The sequence below is a fragment of the Calliphora vicina genome, chromosome 3, assembly GCF_958450345.1.
Source record: "Calliphora vicina chromosome 3, idCalVici1.1, whole genome shotgun sequence".
Taxonomy (NCBI): Eukaryota; Metazoa; Arthropoda; class Insecta; order Diptera; family Calliphoridae; genus Calliphora; species Calliphora vicina.
This window is the reverse complement of record NC_088782.1, coordinates 20,527,484-20,547,282: the sequence shown is the minus strand read 5'-3', so window position 1 is coordinate 20,547,282 and position 19,799 is coordinate 20,527,484. Positions and strand designations below refer to the sequence as shown.

At 32.3% G+C, this 19,799-nt stretch overlaps 1 protein-coding gene across 1 annotated transcript in view; it reads right to left on the bottom strand.

Moving 5' to 3' along the window:
• Positions 1-19,570, bottom strand: part of LOC135953547 (2-oxoglutarate dehydrogenase-like, mitochondrial) — a 41,707-nt gene extending 22,137 nt beyond the window's left edge. Inside the window, exons 1-10 of the mRNA XM_065503490.1 lie at positions 19,429-19,570; positions 19,207-19,368; positions 18,840-19,143; positions 14,882-14,960; positions 14,634-14,810; positions 14,330-14,564; positions 13,546-14,259; positions 13,329-13,483; positions 10,155-11,049; positions 9,944-10,095 (exon numbers count right to left, since the gene is read on the bottom strand). Of these exons, the coding sequence (XP_065359562.1) occupies positions 9,944-10,095; positions 10,155-11,049; positions 13,329-13,483; positions 13,546-14,259; positions 14,330-14,564; positions 14,634-14,810; positions 14,882-14,960; positions 18,840-19,143; positions 19,207-19,368; positions 19,429-19,512 (2,957 nt within the window). The 5' untranslated portion in view covers positions 19,513-19,570. The remainder of the gene's footprint in view (positions 1-9,943; positions 10,096-10,154; positions 11,050-13,328; positions 13,484-13,545; positions 14,260-14,329; positions 14,565-14,633; positions 14,811-14,881; positions 14,961-18,839; positions 19,144-19,206; positions 19,369-19,428) is intronic.
• Between the last annotated feature and the right edge of the window lie 229 nt (positions 19,571-19,799).

Sequence of the window (19,799 nt, the reverse complement as noted above, 5' to 3'; positions counted from 1 at the left end):
GTCTAAGAGAGCTCAACAAGAATTAATTTTTATCGGGAAACTATTTAATTTATTCCTGTAGAACTTCACAATTAGTGACAAAATACTTTTGCTAATCTGACATGTGTAAGTGCCTTCAAAATTTAAATGTCAAAGTGGCTTGTAATGATTCTTTATTTTAATCGTTAAACGTTTTGTGTGTTTTCTTCAAAGAATCTATCGAAAATTCTTAATCGATGCTAGACATTTTATTGTTTGTATTTTATTTATTTTCTTTTTCTGAATTTCACACTACAAAACTACAAAATTGATTAATAAATAATTAAGTGTCCTTAAATAGTGGTTGCTGTAGTATATGTATGTGTATATTGATTCTTTACGAGAATGAGTGTATTTGAATCTATGCAAAAAGGGGGGGTTGCTTCATTTGAAAAGTGTGCCAAATGACATTTCAATTGATTTTACACAATATTTGAACGGCCCTGATCTGTTAAATAAATTTAGAATAAGAAAATAAGAAAAAAAAAAACATTGCGACAAATTAATCACTGACAGTTTTGTTTAGTTGCATTTTTGATGAAATATCCCAATGATATTATCTTCAAAATCAAATTTTAGTTATTAGCACCCATATTAACAATGATTTACAAAACGAATTTAGTATGAAAAATTCTTTATGAATATGTACTGGTATATGTATATGCTGCGTATACTTAATGTGTAATTGTAAAATTTATTACTCATACACTCTGTAGTACAGTGAGAAATAAAATTCTTTCAACAATTTCTAATTTTGGATATAAACTTGCCATTTCTAGCTGGCTGATCCGATTGACATAAAATTTCACATAGGGATAGCAGAGAAGTTTTCCAGTTTAACCCCCTTGTTTTGTACAACAATCCACCTCTCACTTTGAAAATATTTCCATACAAATTTTTCAAAAACAAAACCAATTTATAAGAACAATTTTTCAAAGTGAGGTGAAGAGATTTACAAAATAACCCTTTACATTTCAGACATATATAATTTTTAAATCCCTCGATTATCTCTATTAAATTTAAGAATATCAACATATCGAAATGCCACAACATCGGACACACTTTATGACCGTTTTCATTTAAAATTTTCTTGTTGGTTAAACAATAAATAAGAAAAATCATATGAAAAAAGTTTCAAAGCTTAATCGAGTCCAAAAATATAACTTTATAGTCTAAAACAACTAAAATATACTAATAGAGGTTTCCCTAGGCCCTTCCAAATTTAACCCTCTAATGCTTAAGCAAGCCTCGAGGCACTCATCGCAAAATGCCAATAAATGCAAATATAACTGATATTTCACTTGAAAAACGTTGAAAGCTTTTTAAAATAATTTAAGTTCGTTTTTTAGCAATTGCTACATGAGTTTTTGAAATACAAAATCAGTTATATTTGCATTTTTGTGATGAGTGCCTTGAGTATGCTTGGGCATTAGAGGGTTAACAATTGTTTTTATTCAAATTTAGAATTTAGGCTGCAATTTCAAAAAGTGGAAACGGTAAGATGTATTTTGAATAGTATTACTTAACCAGTCCCAAACCAAATGTGGACTTTATGGTCAAAATTTCAAAGAATTCAAGACTTAAATATGCGGGATTCACAGTAGATGGTGTATCTTTTGTACGCAGTTTTTGTTTTTAATAACTTATCTGTCATTTATTCTCACTTAGTAATTGACTTTTATAGTGTAAACATCAAAGTTTTTATACCCTACACCACCATAGAGGGGAGGGTATAATGCGTTTGTGCAGATATTTGTAACGCCCAAAAATATTAGTCTAACACCCACCTTAAAGTCTACCGATCGACTTATAATCGCATTATGAGTCGATTAAACGATGTCCGTCCGTCTGGTCGGCTGGCTGGCTGGTCGGCTGGTCGCAATTTTGAAGATATTTCGATGAAATTTGATACATATTATTTTTTCGGCTCAAGGACCAAGCCTATTGAAACTGGCTGAAATCGGTCCATTATTTCATCTAGCCCCCATACGAATGTCCTCCCGAAATTGGACTTTGTCGGTCATAAATGTTTAATTTATATAAGTATCTACACAAATTTCGCTCCAAATATGTAAAATTGTCACCAAATTTTGCTATGATCGGTCCATAATTAGGCATAGCTCCCATATAGACCCGTTTACGAAAATCACTTTAACGTGCATAAATCTCTTAAAAATTTTGGTATACACACAAAATTCAACATAAATAACTTCCATTTAGACATAAATCACACGACCTAATTTCATGGTAATCGGTCCATAATTGATCATAGCTCCCATATAAAGCCCACTTCCGACAATCAGTCCCGACCGAATACAAATTATTGATATTTTAAAAGAAAAATATTATTGTACATTTACTTAGTGTAGGGTATTATATGGTCGGGCTTGGCCGGCCATACTTTCTTACTTGTTTTTGCAAAATGTCGTATTTTTTATCCACCAATCGTCATATGAGGGAAGTTTTGCTTTTCTTCTTTAAATTAAAAAAAAGTGCCGCGGAAACACACCGATTGCTCACCAACGCTTTTAGTGAATGTGATTCATCGGTTTGTGTGGTTCAGAAGTGGGGATTTTGACAAGGAAGACAATAATTGGAGGCATGACTCCATGACGATTGTTGTAAAACTCAAAATCATTTGGAAGCTAGTCAAGCAGTAATTTCAAAGCAATTGCGAGCAGCAGGATTCATCCAATAGCAGTGAAATTGGATACTATACGCATAACCCGAAGCATAAGAAATCGTATGTGAAGCCCGGCCAACCAACCGAATCGACACCAAAGCCACATATCCATGGCGCTAATGTAATTTTCTGTATTTGGTGGAAGCAAAAAGGTCCTGCTTATTATGAGCTGTTGAAATCTGAACAGATCATCACAGGAACCCGTACCGAACTTATTCGTTTGAAGCAAACATTGGCTGAAAACCGCCCTGAATATGCGGCTAGACATGAAAACGTGGAATATTCCATCATGATAACGCTTGGCCACATGTTGCAATACCTGATAAAAAGTATTTAGAATTAAGTGGTTGGAAAGTATTGCCTCACTCGCTTTATAGACCAGACCATGCCCCGTTCGACTACTATTTGTTTCGATCGATGCAGAATGCTGTCTCTGGGATACGATTCACTTTGGCTTTATTCGTTCTTGGCTTCAAAAGATGAGCAGTAATTTTGGCTGGGAATCAATATGTTGCCACAAAGATGGGAAAAGGTCATAGCTAATAATGGCCAATACTTGGAATAAATTTATATTGTACAAGTGGTTCAAAAGCTAAACATTTGAAAAAACCCCGCATTTTTAAGTCATACACCCAATATTATTTTACCAGCCTCGAAACAAATGTGGTCAAAATTTCAAAGAATTCAAAAATTTGGATTTTTGGTTTGTTTTTTTTTTGGGAATTGCGGGATTTGCCTTAACTAATTCGTATATTTGTTTTCATCTTGAAAAAGTGTAATGGCGTTACAAATATGTTAAGCAATATGTTAATATTAATTCTACAATTCTTGTCTAAATGTGCTCTAAATATTAACTTTTATGTTTAGAAAATAGTCTTTCCGATCACAAGAAAAAATTTCAAATCAATATTTTATACGACTTTATTTTAGGTGACTTTAAAGTTGTATATTAAATAAATGTTGAATATGATATAGTTTTACTCAAAAACCCACTATCTTAGCCCCTGGAATAAAATGTTTACAAATTAAATGCCTTTTCATGAAACGTTGAGATATGTTGATTTACAAACATCCTAGTATACTACATAATTGCCTAATTCACAATTGGTGTCGTAGCGTCGTATCGTTGTATGTCGTAAATTTTTTTATTAATGTTTTGTTTTTGTTTCGAAAAATTTGTTTGAAAAATATTTATGACATACAATGCTACAACACTACGACATCAATTGTGAATTGGGCAAATATATCGCACAGTGGGAGAATTGAAAAAAGTGGAAATATATCTAATCTTCTAAATTTTAATAAAATTCCCCATGACTATAGAAGAGGTGTAGTTGAGTTTAAGATTTGAATTGGGATTTCAAAAACTAAGAGCTGAGGGTGGTCAGGGCCTTAAAATAAAAATTATTTGTGTACGACAACAATATATTGTTATAAAGATCACAGTATAGTTGTCGTTATCATGCCGAACCATGTTTATTTTCTGCGTGCATCTCTTTTCCATTCTGAAACTACCTAAAACCCCTTCAATTGATATATTAATGCCCGTAATTTCTACAAATCTGTAAGTGCTTAGTTACTTATGGAATAAAAATATTTAGTAATTTTGATCCGTAGATATGCATTTGATATTAATGTCAAGTTACCTTTTAGGTAAATCTATCAGCTGGTTATTTCACACCATAGATATATATTTGTTGAAATTATGGGCATAAGTGTCATAAAGACATAAGATTTTCAAATTGCTCAATTTGAAAATCTTATAGACGAGTCTAATGTCTTGTCTTGTATTTTATTAAATAAAATATCATACTAAAGGAATTTCCGAAAATAATTATTGCTTTAAATAATTCAATTAAGCGAAAAGTCATTATTTTTTTTATATCTATGAAGAACATTTTCCGTTTGTTTCATACATAAAAGTATTTGAACCGGAAATGCAAAAGTTTGTCATTTATCTTATTGACGAAGGAACAACAAAAGCAATAAAAACGACAATAATTTCATATATTGTTTTAAATAACATACCAAAATTTAACGCTAAATTAATATTTTTCAAAGTTAAAACAGCAAAACCGAAAAGAAAAAGCAATGTACCTATGTTGTCTTTATTAACACATAAATAATTTTAGGTCTGTATACAATCATTTTTGCTTTGAATAATTTTTGCGGTTTTTCTGTTTTTTTTTCACTTAAATTTTCTTGACATTCAAACAATATAACAAACATGCCATTTACGCACACTTTTAACAAAAAGAAATTAAATAAATAGAAATAAAAATTGGTTTCTCCTCTGGCCATTTAAAGAGAACTTGGCACAGTTTCGTTCGCCCCTACACAATGTGTGTGATTTTGAAAATTTGTGTTATACTTAGTACATAAACAAATATATGTATGTATGTATGTATATGGATGTGTCAGTATTAGAATGTGGTACTTCCCAGCAGTTAATCAAGTAGTCAATGTCTGACTACTAGGCTGATTCCAATTTATATATTTTGGTTCATTTGACACATATGTGTTCTTTGTAGTTCGGAGCGAAGACAATTGGTTACTTTATATATCCCAGGTAATCTAGCTAGAAGACAGTTATCACTTAAGTGTCTCTAAGTAATCAAGAGAGTAGTCACTTAAAGCGTTTATTTTGCACTGCTCTTTTTGTGAGTAATTAGCAGAAACTGGTTTTATACAAATTATGTTATTTTATTGTTGCTTAAGTATATTGACATTCCATGTAACCTATCGTTACCTTAGTGTCCCTAAGTAAACTAGAGTGTGGTCACTTTAAAAAGTAGTAATCTATTCGAGAGTTTTCGGAGGAAAGTTTGTTTACATAGCAATAAACAGTCCTATGAGATGTTTTTTTAAATGACTATTTGAGGTCAATTAGCACCCTACATGTTAAAATAACTATTTATATAGCTAATCAAGTAACCAGCTAGTAAGTTAACTGAAACTATGTAACCGGTATATGAATCCAATGAAAAAGGTCCTGCTTAGGAGATGCACGAGTTCAAATAACTTGTCACGTAGCTAGTTATGTAACTAGTAGTTACCCCTAAATGATAGGGACAGTCTCCTAGAACTGTTGGGTTGTTTATGTATATGATTTGTAGTTATTTTTTTTTTGTTGCTGTTGTTTTCAGTCAACAATAACAAAAAACATGCATAAGTATAAATATTTTGAAGGATTTTATATTTTAATATTTGATGGCATAAAATTGTTTTGTTTTCTCTACGTGTGATATATTTTTTTATTGTTTTGAGGCGGAAAATTTGCACACTGGATGTGAGAACAGTGTAACGAATATGAAAGCTAGTGATATGTAAATAAAATGCAAATATAACAATGTTTATTATAAGATTCAAGAGTAAAGTTGGCTACCATAGCCGCTAAGCTACTGTTACCCCTAACCCAATAAACACCAAAGCCCATACAAAAAATCAAGCACTTGAACATTTTGTTAGAATTGACAATAATTCAAGACTTGAACTAAACTTGCTTTCAACTTGAATCCCATTCAAAGTGCTTATTGGGAAATTACACTTTCAGCTCATCTACAATTATGCAGAGGTTTAGAAACGTTTATTATTTGTAAATAATTCGTTATATCGGGATCTATTGGAGACATCGTAACGAAAGGTTGGATCAGAGGTGCTTTCTAGTTGATTTACAGTTGGTCGGCTTTGTATGAAGAATAAGGGAATGTGTGGCCCATCATAAATGGTCGGGTCTCACATTTTTTAAAAAATCGCCAAAAATTCTTTCCGCTACGAAGTCGAGCAACTGAAAATCAACTCAGCTCCAACCTTGTGAAATTTCGTAACTATATCTGCAATAGTTCCCAAGATACCGAATTATTTCCAAAAAAAAAAAACGTTTCTAAACCACTGTGCGTTGTCGCTAAGCTACCGAAATAACTGCAATTACCGCTAAAATACCGTTACCGATTTAATTGCAAAATTCGTTACGGATATTCTATAAATAATTAAAATTATAAAAACACAAATTTTTGATTTAAATAACACTGTGAGACTAAAATCTTGAGTTACGGTAAAAATCCGGATTATCGTACCTTTATATAAAAGCCAGTAACTTTGAGAAATCTGTTTTTATTTCTCCAGCAATCTAGTTTAATAATTCAATAAGGAATTAATTCTACACTGATTAAGTTCTTAATGGATTGAATTCAAAACTTTAGGAATTAAGCGTAAAAATTTATTTGGATTATCAACTTATTAATGATAGCTATTTTTACGTTAATTTCATTCGACATATTTTTCACTGATACGAGCTTAATGCAGTATTAAAAAATTAATTCCCTGAAAATATTCCCAACAAACCAAATTATTTAGCTTGATTTAAAGGCTTTTGTTTGAATAAAATTCTTTCATGAATTCTCAAAGGAATTAATTAAATGTGTTTGAAATACTAAGGAATTAAGCCTATGGAGTAATTCGTTAAGGAATTCTTTAATGGAATGAATGGTACAGAGATGAAATTGAATTCGATTTTGAAAATTGATTCTATGCTATTTCATAATGGAATGCCCTTTAATATAAGCTTTTTTATACCCTTCACCTTCGTGAAAGGGGAATATATAAGTTTGTCATTCCGTTTGTAATTTCTACATTTTTCATTTCCGACCCTATTAAGTATATATATTCTGGATCCTTATAGATAGCGGAGTCGATTAAGCCATGTCCGTCTGTCTGTCTGTTGAAATCAATTTTCTGAAGACCCCAGATATCTTCGGGATCCAAATCTTCAATAATTCTGTCAGGCATGCTTTCGAGAATTTTGCTATTTAAAATCAGCAAAATCGGTCCACAAATGGCTGAGATATGAGGAAAAAACTAGAACAACCTCGATTTTTGACCTATTTTTGACCTATATCTGGATTACTAAGACATTAATATAGACAATATGGATATCTAATGATAGAAAATTTTTAATTTTTTAAAAAACAAAAAAAAAATTTTAAAATTGTAAAAAAAAAATTTTAAATAACAATCGAAAAAAATTTTTTTCCAAAAAATAAAAAAAACAACTGGAAAAAAATTTTGTTTGTGGTATTGCAACATTTGGCCGATAGTTGACTCATATTCTGGGCGTTTTTCGGCCAATGCTAGCTTCAAACGAATCATTTGCGTTAAATGCAGGTTCCTTGAGATGGTCTGGCCAAATTTTAGCTGCTCGTAATATATATGACCCTTTTGCTCCCACCAAATACAAAACAATACCTTAGCGCCATGGCTTTAGCGTCGATTCGGCTGGTTGGTCGGGCTTCACATACGATCTCTTACGCTTCGGATTATTGTAATGGATCCATTTTTCAATGATTCGGTGCAAAAGTGATTTTCTTTTATAGCGTTGAAGCAGCATTTCGGACATGCAAAATCGTCTTTCAAAGTCTCTCGGCTTGAATTTGTATGGTACCCATTTTCCCTGCATTTGTATGAATCCTGCTGCTCGTAAACGTTTTGAAATTGCTGCTTGATTAGCTCCCAATGATTTTGCCAGGTCTTGTTGAGTTTGACAACAATCTTCATGGAGTAGTGCCTCCAATTCTTGGTCTTCAAACTTTTTTGGCTGGCCTGGGGGATCTTTGTCTTCCGTGTCAAAATCACCACTTTTGAACCGCACAAACCATCTCTCACACGTTGAAACCGATGGAAGACATTCACCATAAATTTTGGTGAGCAAATTTGAATATGAAGTAAAGCAAAACTTTTCGCATAGGACGATTTGTTGTTACAAAATTCGCCATTTTTGAAGCGAAAAAAAACGTTGTTGTTTACACTATAAATCAAGGCGAATTCATACAAGGTGGTGGCAGTTCTACAAAAACAACAATTGGTCTTAACAAATGTCAAAAAACAAAAATGAAAAATTAAACAAATAAGTATTAAAACTTAATATAGTGTAGATAATTGAATAGTGAGGGCTTTACTTATTTATGTAAACAATAAATATTTTGTTAATAAGCTTAGAATATGTAGATATTTAAATATAAAAACAAGCTTTGACAATTGTTAGAACCAATCAGCTGTTTGACTGACTCCACCTTGTATAAATTCGCCTTGCTATAAATGCAATAGCTCTTCAAAATGACATATAATTTATTAAAGCCGTGTTCAAAAGATAGGCCATCTATTGTAAATGCCTCATTTTTAAGTCATACACCCAAAAATTGGAATAGTGCTTATTTTTATAATCAATAGAATATTAAAAGAAAAAACATTTAAAATAATAATGTTTCGAATATCTGAACTGTAGGAACCATAGATAAATAGACATAGATCGGAAACTTTCTTGTTTAAGACCTAACTCAGTTGTCAAAAACCTAAGTGGTGAGAATGTATTATTAAAAAGAAAACAAAAACCATAGAGAATAGACATAGAGCGGAAACTCTCCTGTCAAAGACCTAACTCAGTTGTCAGAAACCTAAGTGGTGAGAATGTATTAGTAGAAAAAACTATGTGAAAACAAAAACAACACTCGTATGTGTGATTATTTTGAATAATTTTTTTGTTTGAGTTTTTTTCTAGTTTCCGCTCTATGTTTCTCTATGACAAAAACAACGCTCGTATGTGTATTTATTTTGAGTAATTTTTTTGTTTGAGTTTCCGCTCTATGTATATTTCTCTATGATATGAACACAATTCAAACCTAAACTGTTTTCGATAAACAAGAAGATTTACAGCTCAATTAAAAATTAAATTTCATGTTCATTCTAATCACTTTACTTATCTCCGTGACAATATTTTGTTCATTTCGCCACACTGTGTCAAAACCGAATGTGAATTTTTTTGAAATGTGAAATATGGATGTTGTTTAATGCAAAATAGCAAAATTTAAAATATTTAATAAATTCTACTTTCAACGTTATAATATAGTTGTATGAACGATTATGTGCTAACACATGTAAACTTGAACATATGTACAAACATAAATCTACATATTTGAGATTATATACATATACGAGTAGTTCTATAGGTATTTAAATGGCTTTTAAAAAAAAAAAAAAACAAAATATAAGAAAATATTTTAGCAACATAAATCAAGGCGCTTAGCACTTTCTTTTTAAATATTTTAGGAAATCCGCATGATAATTAACACGTTTGGAATGATATTAACATGTCATTTGCTAATATAAACATTTAAATTCTTTTCCTATTTATGTATGTTTAAAGTTTAAACATTTAAATAAAACCAGAATAATTGTGTATTTACTTACTCATCGGCTTCATCACCCATGGCGGTAGTAAAACGTGGTCGCACATATTCCCAGCAGCCCTGATTTTTGTGTTCTTCTTGTGCCCATAGTATTTCAGCATTTTTATATTTGGAAATTTCTTGCTTAGCCAAATCATAGGGAAATGGACAAATCTGTAAATATTTCAATTTAAAAATTAAATCTAAACTAACAAAGCATTCACATTTTATACCTGTTCCAGCCGTACCAAAGCTATTTCCTTTTCAGCTTTTTTATCTTGTCTAGCCTTAAATAATTCAAAATATACTTTTCCAGTACAGAAGACTAATTTCTTAACATCATCGGGCGATTTCGAAGCGGGACCAACATCCTCAATCAAACGTTTAAATTCACTACATTCCGTAAAATCCGAAAATGGACTTTTAGCCATTGGATGTCTTAGGCCCGACTTGGGTGTGCATAAAATTAAGGGTTTGCGAAATGGCAAAGCTATCTGACGTCTTAAAATATGAAAAAGATTGGCGGGGGTGGTACAATTTGCCACAATCCAATTAATATCATGCAATTGTTGTAAAACCATATTTTCACAATTCGCCGGCAATGTATCTGGATCATCATGACACATTTGTAGAAAACGTTCTGGTCGACAGGAGGAATGTTCTGGACCCATACCCTCCAGGCCATGAGGCAAGAGCATCACTAAACCGGACTGTCTTACCCATTTCATTTCACCACTCGATATAAACTGATCAATTATACACTGGGCTGTATTGCAAAAGTCACCGAATTGTCCTTCCCACATTACCAGTGAATTGGGATTACACATGGAATAGCCGTGTTCAAAACCCAAAACTCCAAACTCACACAAACTACTGTTGCACACCGAATAATGGGCTTGATCGGGATACAGATGTTGCAGCATATTATAGGTGACTTTGTCGATGGTTTGATGATGCAGCACATGATGACGATGCGAAAATGTTCCACGTTCTACATCCTCGCCGGAGAGACGCACATGTATGCCTTCCTTTAATAGAGTGCCAAAAGCAAACGCTTCACCCAAAGCCCAGTCGGCAATTTTATTTTTAACCATTTCCTGCCGTGCCTGCAAGATGCGTTCAATGCCTCTGTAAATTTTGTAAAATAGTATGTTTAAATTAAGTTAAATTAGAAATAAAAATGTAAAAAAAATTTTGTGTTGAAATATGTTTTAAAGTTTTGTTGAAAGTTTATTTAAATGTACATAATAAAATGGGTTAAAAAAGAATTTAATTTATAAAAATGTTTCAACATTTTCATTTAATAATAAAGGTAAGAATTTATCTAAATGTTTATTTATATTTAAAGGTGTTTATCATAAATAAATAAAGAATGAGAGAGAGTCATTTTTTTTATCTCAGCCTCTATTTTTAAAAACATAGGAAAAATAATTCAAAATACTCATAGGATCGAAAGAATTATTGGCTGTATGACATAAAAATGCGGGATGTTATAAATTGTTTAGCTTTTATTTTGAAACATTTGTAAAATAAAAATGTATTCAAATTATTGGCCATTGTTATCTATGACCTTTTCCCAAGCTTTCAGGCAACATTTGGATTCCGAGCCAAATGAACTGCTCATCTTTTGAGGCCAAGAACGAATCAAGAGAATTTCGGATCGAAACAAATAATATTCGGACGGGTCAAGGTCTGGACTATAAGGCAGGTGAGGAGAAACTTCCCGACAACTTCATTATAAATAGTGTTTAACAGGTATTGCAACATGTGGCCAAAAGAATCAGTTGTGTTCGGTACAGGTCCCCTGTGAGGGTCTGCCCAGATATTAGCAGCTTATAATAAATAGGACCCTTTTGCTCCCACTAAATTCAAAACAATACCTTACCACCATACGAATTGAAGCCGAGAGGGCTTCAATTCGTATGTTACCCAATTTTAAATTACAATATTCAATCAGGGGATTCTGCATGTTCATAAATCCATAGGCCGTAGTCAAGAATGATAAACTAAAGATTACGCCTTGCGCATAATTTCCCGTTAGATGACGTAGATATTCCATTTGAAGGGTTGCCAAGTCTGTTCCATATGTGAAAATTACAATTTCTGGCGAAACATTTTATGTATTATGTCAGAGTTGGCAACCTTAGAATTACAATTACTTGACTATTAACCATTAGGAAAACAGTTTGAGTGACGTCATATTTCTACATGCGCAGAAAGTTTTAATTATGTGCGCGTGATGGCGTAATCTTTAGTTTATCATTCTTGCGGACGTAGTGAAATAGGGTTGGCTGAACAGTTGTGTGGGCATAAGTTGAGAACGGCACAGTCTATGCGGGACCAAAAGGCATTAAGCCTGTTGCTCCATCCTGATCTAAGTTGTTTTACGTGGCAGAATCTTCTCGGCGTTTGCTATCGGTGGTGAGCGACCTCCAAGTACGACATGAATACGGCATCCTGCTATCGCGGAATTGATGGCGTCTCTGTGAATGTCGTTCAAAGCTGTCATATACGAGCGGCCATCAAACGGATACAGCACATACCTATGTATCTCTCTTCGTATTTCCTTAGGTTCTGTCTGTCATGCCTCGGTGGAGACTCCAACTGTGTGATGTTAAAGTATGAATGACTCCTTCTGTGACATCCCAGAAGCAACTGTTGTGTCAAAATGATGTTGTGTTCCTTGACCGGTAGAACCTTGGTTTCCTCTTGAAGGTGATGTTCGGAGGTTATTTGAAAGCTGTCTGTGGCGGTCCTTAAGGCTGCGTTTTGACAGCTTTGAATATTTCTCCCCTGGATATCACTCAACGAAGGCGATCACACTGGAGCAGCATAGTTGACCACTTACCGACCAATCATATTGTAGGTAACTAGCAAGGTTTCTTTGTCCATACCCCTAGTACTACCGGCTAGTGCCTTGGGGACTTTGTTCCTATTTAGCAGTATATGCGTGATTGCAGTGGCGTGTGCTGAGGACGTAAAAAGGCTATCAAAAGTGACATCCAAGATTTTCGGGTGGTTCAAGAGTGCGGTGCCGTATCTTATAAATCCTACACCAAAGTAAACTTTAAGAGAAATATTGAAAATAATTTGTTTTTATATATTTTCTCGATATGAAATAGCAACCGAACCAGCACTATACCCAATACTGACGTTATTGAGGGCCTCGGAAAGTTGATGGGGTCGCAAATGAGAAATGAGGAAATTATAAACAGAATGAGGAACTTATAAATATCCTTGCCACTCATGGTGAAGGAGTTACGGTTTTAATTAATACATTTCATAATATATTGAATTTTTAAAAAATATTACAAACTTTTCTTTTTCCTAAAGTAAAATATGTCTTCGGAAAAAATTGATCGTAAATGAAGCTATTAAATAAACTTGAAATGCAAATTATCACTTACTTATGTATTTCAAACTTTGCTTCCGGAGGTGGAGCTGAGGCAAATTTATTACCAATGTGTATTAATGTTTCTTCCTTAACACCAGTGCCTAACATTTTAGTACGGTCACGACCCTCAAAGAAACCCGACCAGGGAGAATCTATCCAATCTTTATACTTTATAAAATGAAACAAATACATTTAACGTTATAGTTTAAAAACTTAAAAAATTAACTCACTTTAATAGATGTTTCTTTGGATGCATCTGCAAATCCAGTTTCCAATATTTTCTCATAGCCCTCTACTTCCGTTTTAAATTCCTCAGCACTAATGACATTCTCCTTGATCAATTTCTCGGCATACAACTGCAAAACCGGCTTATGCTTTCGTATTTGTGTATACATTAAAGGTTGGGTAAACATGGGTTCATCCGTTTCATTATGGCCATTACGACGATAGCCCACCAGATCAATAACCACATCTTGACGCCAATCAGCTCTCCATTCCGCAACAATCTTGCTAAGAAACACAACAGCTTCCGGATCATCGGCATTAACATGAAAAATGGGAGCATTCACAACGCGAGCAACATCAGTACAAAATGGCGAAGAACGATGAAATCGGGGATCGGTGGTGAAGCCCACCTGGTTGTTGATAACAATGTGTATAGTACCATGACTGGTATAGGCGGGCAGATCACTTAAATGCATGCTCTCATAGACAATACCCTGGCCCGAATAGGCGGCATCTCCATGTATAAGTATAGACATAACTTTTCTGCCTTCTATATCGCCGCGATAGAATTGTTCAGCTCTTGTTTTACCCTGCACCACAGTATCCACCGCTTCCAAATGCGAAGGATTGGCCACCAAAGCTATGCGTACATTTTTGTTAGTCACACGATTTAAACGCTCCGTAAAGGTGCCCAAATGATATTTAACATCTCCCGAGCCCTTTCAAATATATTTTTATTAAATTAATATTTTTAAAAATTATAAACTAAAACAATTTGTTTTATCTAACCTGATCAGTTGCTGTTAATGCCAAAAATTGTGAAAATATATTGCGCAATGGCTTACGACATATGTTGGCCAAAGTATTTAAACGACCCCGATGAGCCAAGCCCAAAATAAACGATTCACAACCTCGAGCCGACGATACATCGATGATTTCTTTAATACAGGGTATTAAAACTTCACAACCCTCTAAGCCAAAACGTTTTTCAGAGCCATATTTCTTAGCCAGAAAGTTCTCAAAACTAAATGGATTGATTATAAACATAAAGTTCAAATTACATAGATTTAATTTACCCTAATGTGTAATTTACCCTGTAGCTCTAATTAAACGTTGTAAAATTAATTTCTTTTTTTCCTTGTCCATGTTCATAACACCGGGTAATTCAATTTTTTTTCGTATCCAATCACGTTTATCGAAATCGAATATATACATGTATTCAATACCCATTGTACTGCAGTATATACTTTCTAGGCGTGTTATTATTTCACTATATCGAACGGTAGAAGTATAATTTGTGTTATATGTAAATAAATTGATTTAGATATAGCTTGTTCTCACCGAAAACTTAATTCCTTTTCTTCGCCATGAATGTATGTCGTTTGAGGCAATTTAAATTTATCATCCAAATGTGTTGCTTCTGAAAATGTATTAAAAATTTGATGATCACAGATCGAGATCCTTTTATCGGATTTAAGATTTTTGAGTTTTTTTCATATGAAAACTCAATTTTTGATCAGAAATATGAGTGATCACAGATCGAGCTCCTTTTTTCGATTAAACGCTTATTTACAAAGTAATTAAGGATTTTAGATTTTTGAGTTTTTTCCTAAGAAAAATTGATTTTTGGTCAGAAATATGAGTGATCACAGATCGAGCTCCTTTTATCGATTTAACGCGTTTTTCCAAAGTTATTGAGGATTTTTGAGTTTTTCATATGAGAAATAGATTTTTGGTGAAAAATATGAGTGATCACAGATCGAGCTCCTTTTATCGATTAAACGCGTATTTCCAACGTTATTGAGGATTTTAGATTTTTGCATTTTTTCATATGATAAATCGATTTTTGGTGAGAACTATGAGTGATCACATATCGAACTCCTTTTCTCGATTAAACGCTTGTTTACAAAGTTATTAAGGATTTAAGATTTTTGAGTTTTTTCATATGAAAAATCAATTTTTGGTACGAAATATGAGTGATCACAGATCGAGCTCCTTTTATCGATTAAACGCGTATTTCCAACGTTATTAAGGATTTTAGATTTTTGAGTTTTTCATATGAGAAATAGATTTTGGGTGAAAAATATGAGTGATCACAGATCGAGCTCCTTTTATCGATTAAATGCGTATTTCCAACGTTATTAAGGATTTTAGAATTTTGAGTTTTTTCATATGAAAACTCGATTTTTGGTCAGAAATATGAGTGATCACTGATCGAGCTTCTTTTCTCGATTAAACGAGTATTTCCAATGTTATTAAGGATTTTATATTTTTGAGTTTTTTCATATGAAAAATCAATTTTTGGTCAGAAACATGAGTGATCACAGATCGAGCATCTTTACCCGATTAAACGCGTATTTCCAACGTTATTGAGGATTTTAGATTTTTGCATTTTTTCATATGATAAATCGATTTTTGGTGAGAACTATGAGTGATCACATATCGAACTCCTTTTCTCGATTAAACGCTTGTTTACAAAGTTATTAAGGATTTAAGATTTTTGAGTTTTTTCATATGAAAAGTCGATTTTTGATGAGAAATATTAGTGATCACAGATCGAGCTCTTTTTATCGATTTAACGCGTTTTTCCAAAGTTATTGAGGATTTTAGATTTTTGAGTTTTTCATATGAGAAATAGATTTTTGGTGAAAAATATGAGTGATCACAGATCGAGCTCCTTTTATCGATTAAACGCGTATTTCCAACATTATTGAGGATTTTAGATTTTTGCATTTTTCATATGAAAAATCGATTTTTGGTGAGAAATATGAGTGATCACAGATCGAGCTCCTTTTATCGATTAAATGCGTATTTCCAACGTTAATAAGGATTTTAGATTTTTGAGTTTTTCATATGAAAAATCGATTTTTTGTACGAAATATGAGTGATCACAGATCGACCTCCTTTTCTCGATTAAACGCTTATTTACAAAGTTATTAAGGATTTTAGATTTTTGAGTATTTTCATATGAAAACTCGATTTTTGGTCAGAAATATGAGTGATCACAGATCGAGCTTCTTTTATCGATTTAACGCGTTTTTCCAAAGTTACTAAGGATTTTAGATTTTTGAGTTTTTTCATATGAAAAGTCAATTTTTGGTGAGAAATATGAGTGATCACAGATCGAGCTCCTTTTATCGATTTAACGCGTTTTTCCAAAGTTACTAAGGATTTTAGATTTCAAAGTTATTTAGGATTTTAGATTTTTGCCTTTTTTCATATGATAAATCGATATGAGTGATCACAGATCGAGCTGATTTTATCGATTAAACGCGAATTTCCAAAGTTATTAATGATTTTAGATTTTTGAGTTTTTTCATATGAAAAATCGATTTTTTGTACGAAATATGAGTGATCACAGATCGACCTCCTTTTCTCGATTAAACGCTTGTTTACAAAGTAATTAAGGATTTTAGATTTTTGAGTTTTTTCATATGAAAACTCGATTTTTGGTCAGAAATATGAGTGATCACAGATCGAGCTTCTTTTCCCGATTGAGATATTTCCAAAGTTATTAAGGATTTTAGATTTTTGAATTTTTCATATGAAAAGTAAATTTTTGGTCAGAAACATGAGTGATCACAGATCGAGCTCCTTTTTTCGATTAAAAGCGTATTTCCAAAGATATTTAGGATTTTGGATTTTTGCCTTTTTTTATATAAAAATCGATTTTGGGTCAGAAATATGAGTGATCACAGATAGAGCTCCTTTTTTCGATTAAACGCGTATTTCCAAAGATATTTAGGATTTTAGATTTTTCAGTTTTTTCATATGATAAATCGATTTTTGTTGAGAAATATGAGTGATCACAGATCGAGCTGATTTTATCGATTAAACGCGTATTTCCAAAGTAATTGAGGATTTTAGATTTTTGAGTTTTTTCATATGAAAAATCGATTTTTGGTGAGAAATATGAGTGATCACAGATCGAGCTCCTTTTATCGATTTAACGCGTTTTTCCAAAGTTACTAAGGATTTTAGATTTTTGAATTTTTCATATGAAAAATAGATTTTTGGTGAAAAATATGAGTGATCACAGATCGAGATCCTTTTATCAATTAAACGCTTATTTACAAAGTTATTAAGGATTTTAGATTTTTGAGTTTTTTCATATGAAAACTCGATTTTTGGTCAGAAATATGAGTGATCACAGATCGAGCTCCTTTCTTCGATTAAACGCGTATTTCCAAAGATATTTAGGATTTTAGTTTTTTACATTTTCTCAATAAAAATCGATTTTTGGTTACAAATATGAGTGATCAAGCTTCTTTTATCGATTAAACGCGTATTTTCAAAGTTATTTAGGTTTTTAGATTTTTGCCTTTTTCATATGATAAATCGATTTTCGTTGAGAAATATGAGTGATCACAGTTAGAGCTGATTTTATCGATTAAACGCGTATTTCCAAGTTATTAATGATTTTATATTTTTGAGATTTTTCATAGCAAAAATCCATTTTTGGTCAGAAACATAAGTGATCACAGATCGAGATCCTTTTATCGATTAAACGCTTATTTACAAAGTTATTAAGGATTTTAGATTTTTGAGTTTTTTCATATGAAAACTCAATTTTTGGTCAGAAATATGAGTGATCACAGATCGAGCTCCTTTTTTCGATTAAACGCGTATTTCCAAAGATATTTAGGATTTTAGATTTTTACATATTTTCATATAAAAATCGATTTTTGGTTACAAATATGAGTGATCACATATCAAGCTTCTTTTATCGATTAAACGCGTATTTCCGAAGTTATTTAGGATTTTAGATTTGTGCCTTTTTCATATGATAAATCGATTTTTGTTGAGAAATATGAGTGATCACAGATCGAGCTGATTTTATCGATTAAATGCGTATTTCCAAAGTTATTAAGGATTTTAGATTTTTATTATTTTATTTAATTATTATTATTTTAGATTTTTGCCTTTTTTCATATGATAAATCGATTTTTGGAGTAATCACGAATCGAGCTCCTTCTATCGATTAAACGCGTATTTCCAACGTTATTGAGGATTTTAGATTTTTGCATTTTTTCATATGATAAATCGATTTTTGGTGAGAAATATGAGTGATCACATATCGAACTCCTTCTCTCGATTAAACGCTTGTTTACAAAGTTATTAAGGATTTAAGATTTTTGAGTTTTTTCATATGAAAAATCGAGGATTCTAAATTTTTCAGTTGTTTCATATGAATACTCGATTTTTGTTACGAAATATGAGTGATCACAGATCGAGCTCCTTTTCTCGATCCTTTATTAAGGATTTTTGAGTTCGATTTTTGATACAAAATATAACTTACCTCTAAAGAATTTTGAATTTTGTAGCAAAACCTTTTCATTAGCATTCAATTGCATGCCAGATTTCGTAATCATCTTTTCATGCGTTGTAATACCCAACGGATCTAAGTTTGCTGCTAAAAAACCTCGAGTTTGATAACTTCGTACAACATTATGAACTTGTATGTTGTCTTCAATTAGCTGTTCATTGGCATTGATGCTGCTAGAACCGCCGCAAACTTGTGATATTGGCTGTAAATTTCGTTGGGCATGAGCAGAGGCAGGCACAGCATTGTAAGCGCCAGTACGAAAAAATGCATCCCAAGACTAAATGTTTTAAAAAAAAACTATTAGAATTTTGCTAATTTGTATGTTAAACGATTTACTAACAGGATGTACACAAGTTGGATCTTTGAGCCATGTATTATACATGATCTCCACATAACTGGCACTGCTACCATCTCCCACTGATGTTTGACCAATGTCTTGGCTTTTGGCAGCCTTTTTAGCAGCACCTCTACGGTTAAGGTTAGATGTTGTAGATTTTAAAGGCTGTCATTTAAATGATTGCAGTTTTACAAATGTATTGATAGATTGTCTATATTTTTATACCAATTTTAGATTTCCATTATATTTCCAAAATGGTGCTAAACTTTTAGCTGAGGAAATAATATTAAAAGAACAGGAATTTAGCATTTTTTTAAATTGTTTTTTATTTTATTTTGAATATAATTTTTTTGAATTTTAAATAATTTCAACTTTTGATTTGAAGGATTTTTTAAATGAAATTCGATATCATTCTCTATGTTCGATATTTTGTTATCAACGAGAAAGAAGTAAAAAATCTAAAGCGCACCATACACTATCAAAATACTCATCAAGCACTATGGTAGTATTAGTGAAAATGTGTTTGTATGTGTGACACCGACAACGCTTGATGGAAAATCAAAAACATTTTGATTTTTAGCACGCTTGATGTCACT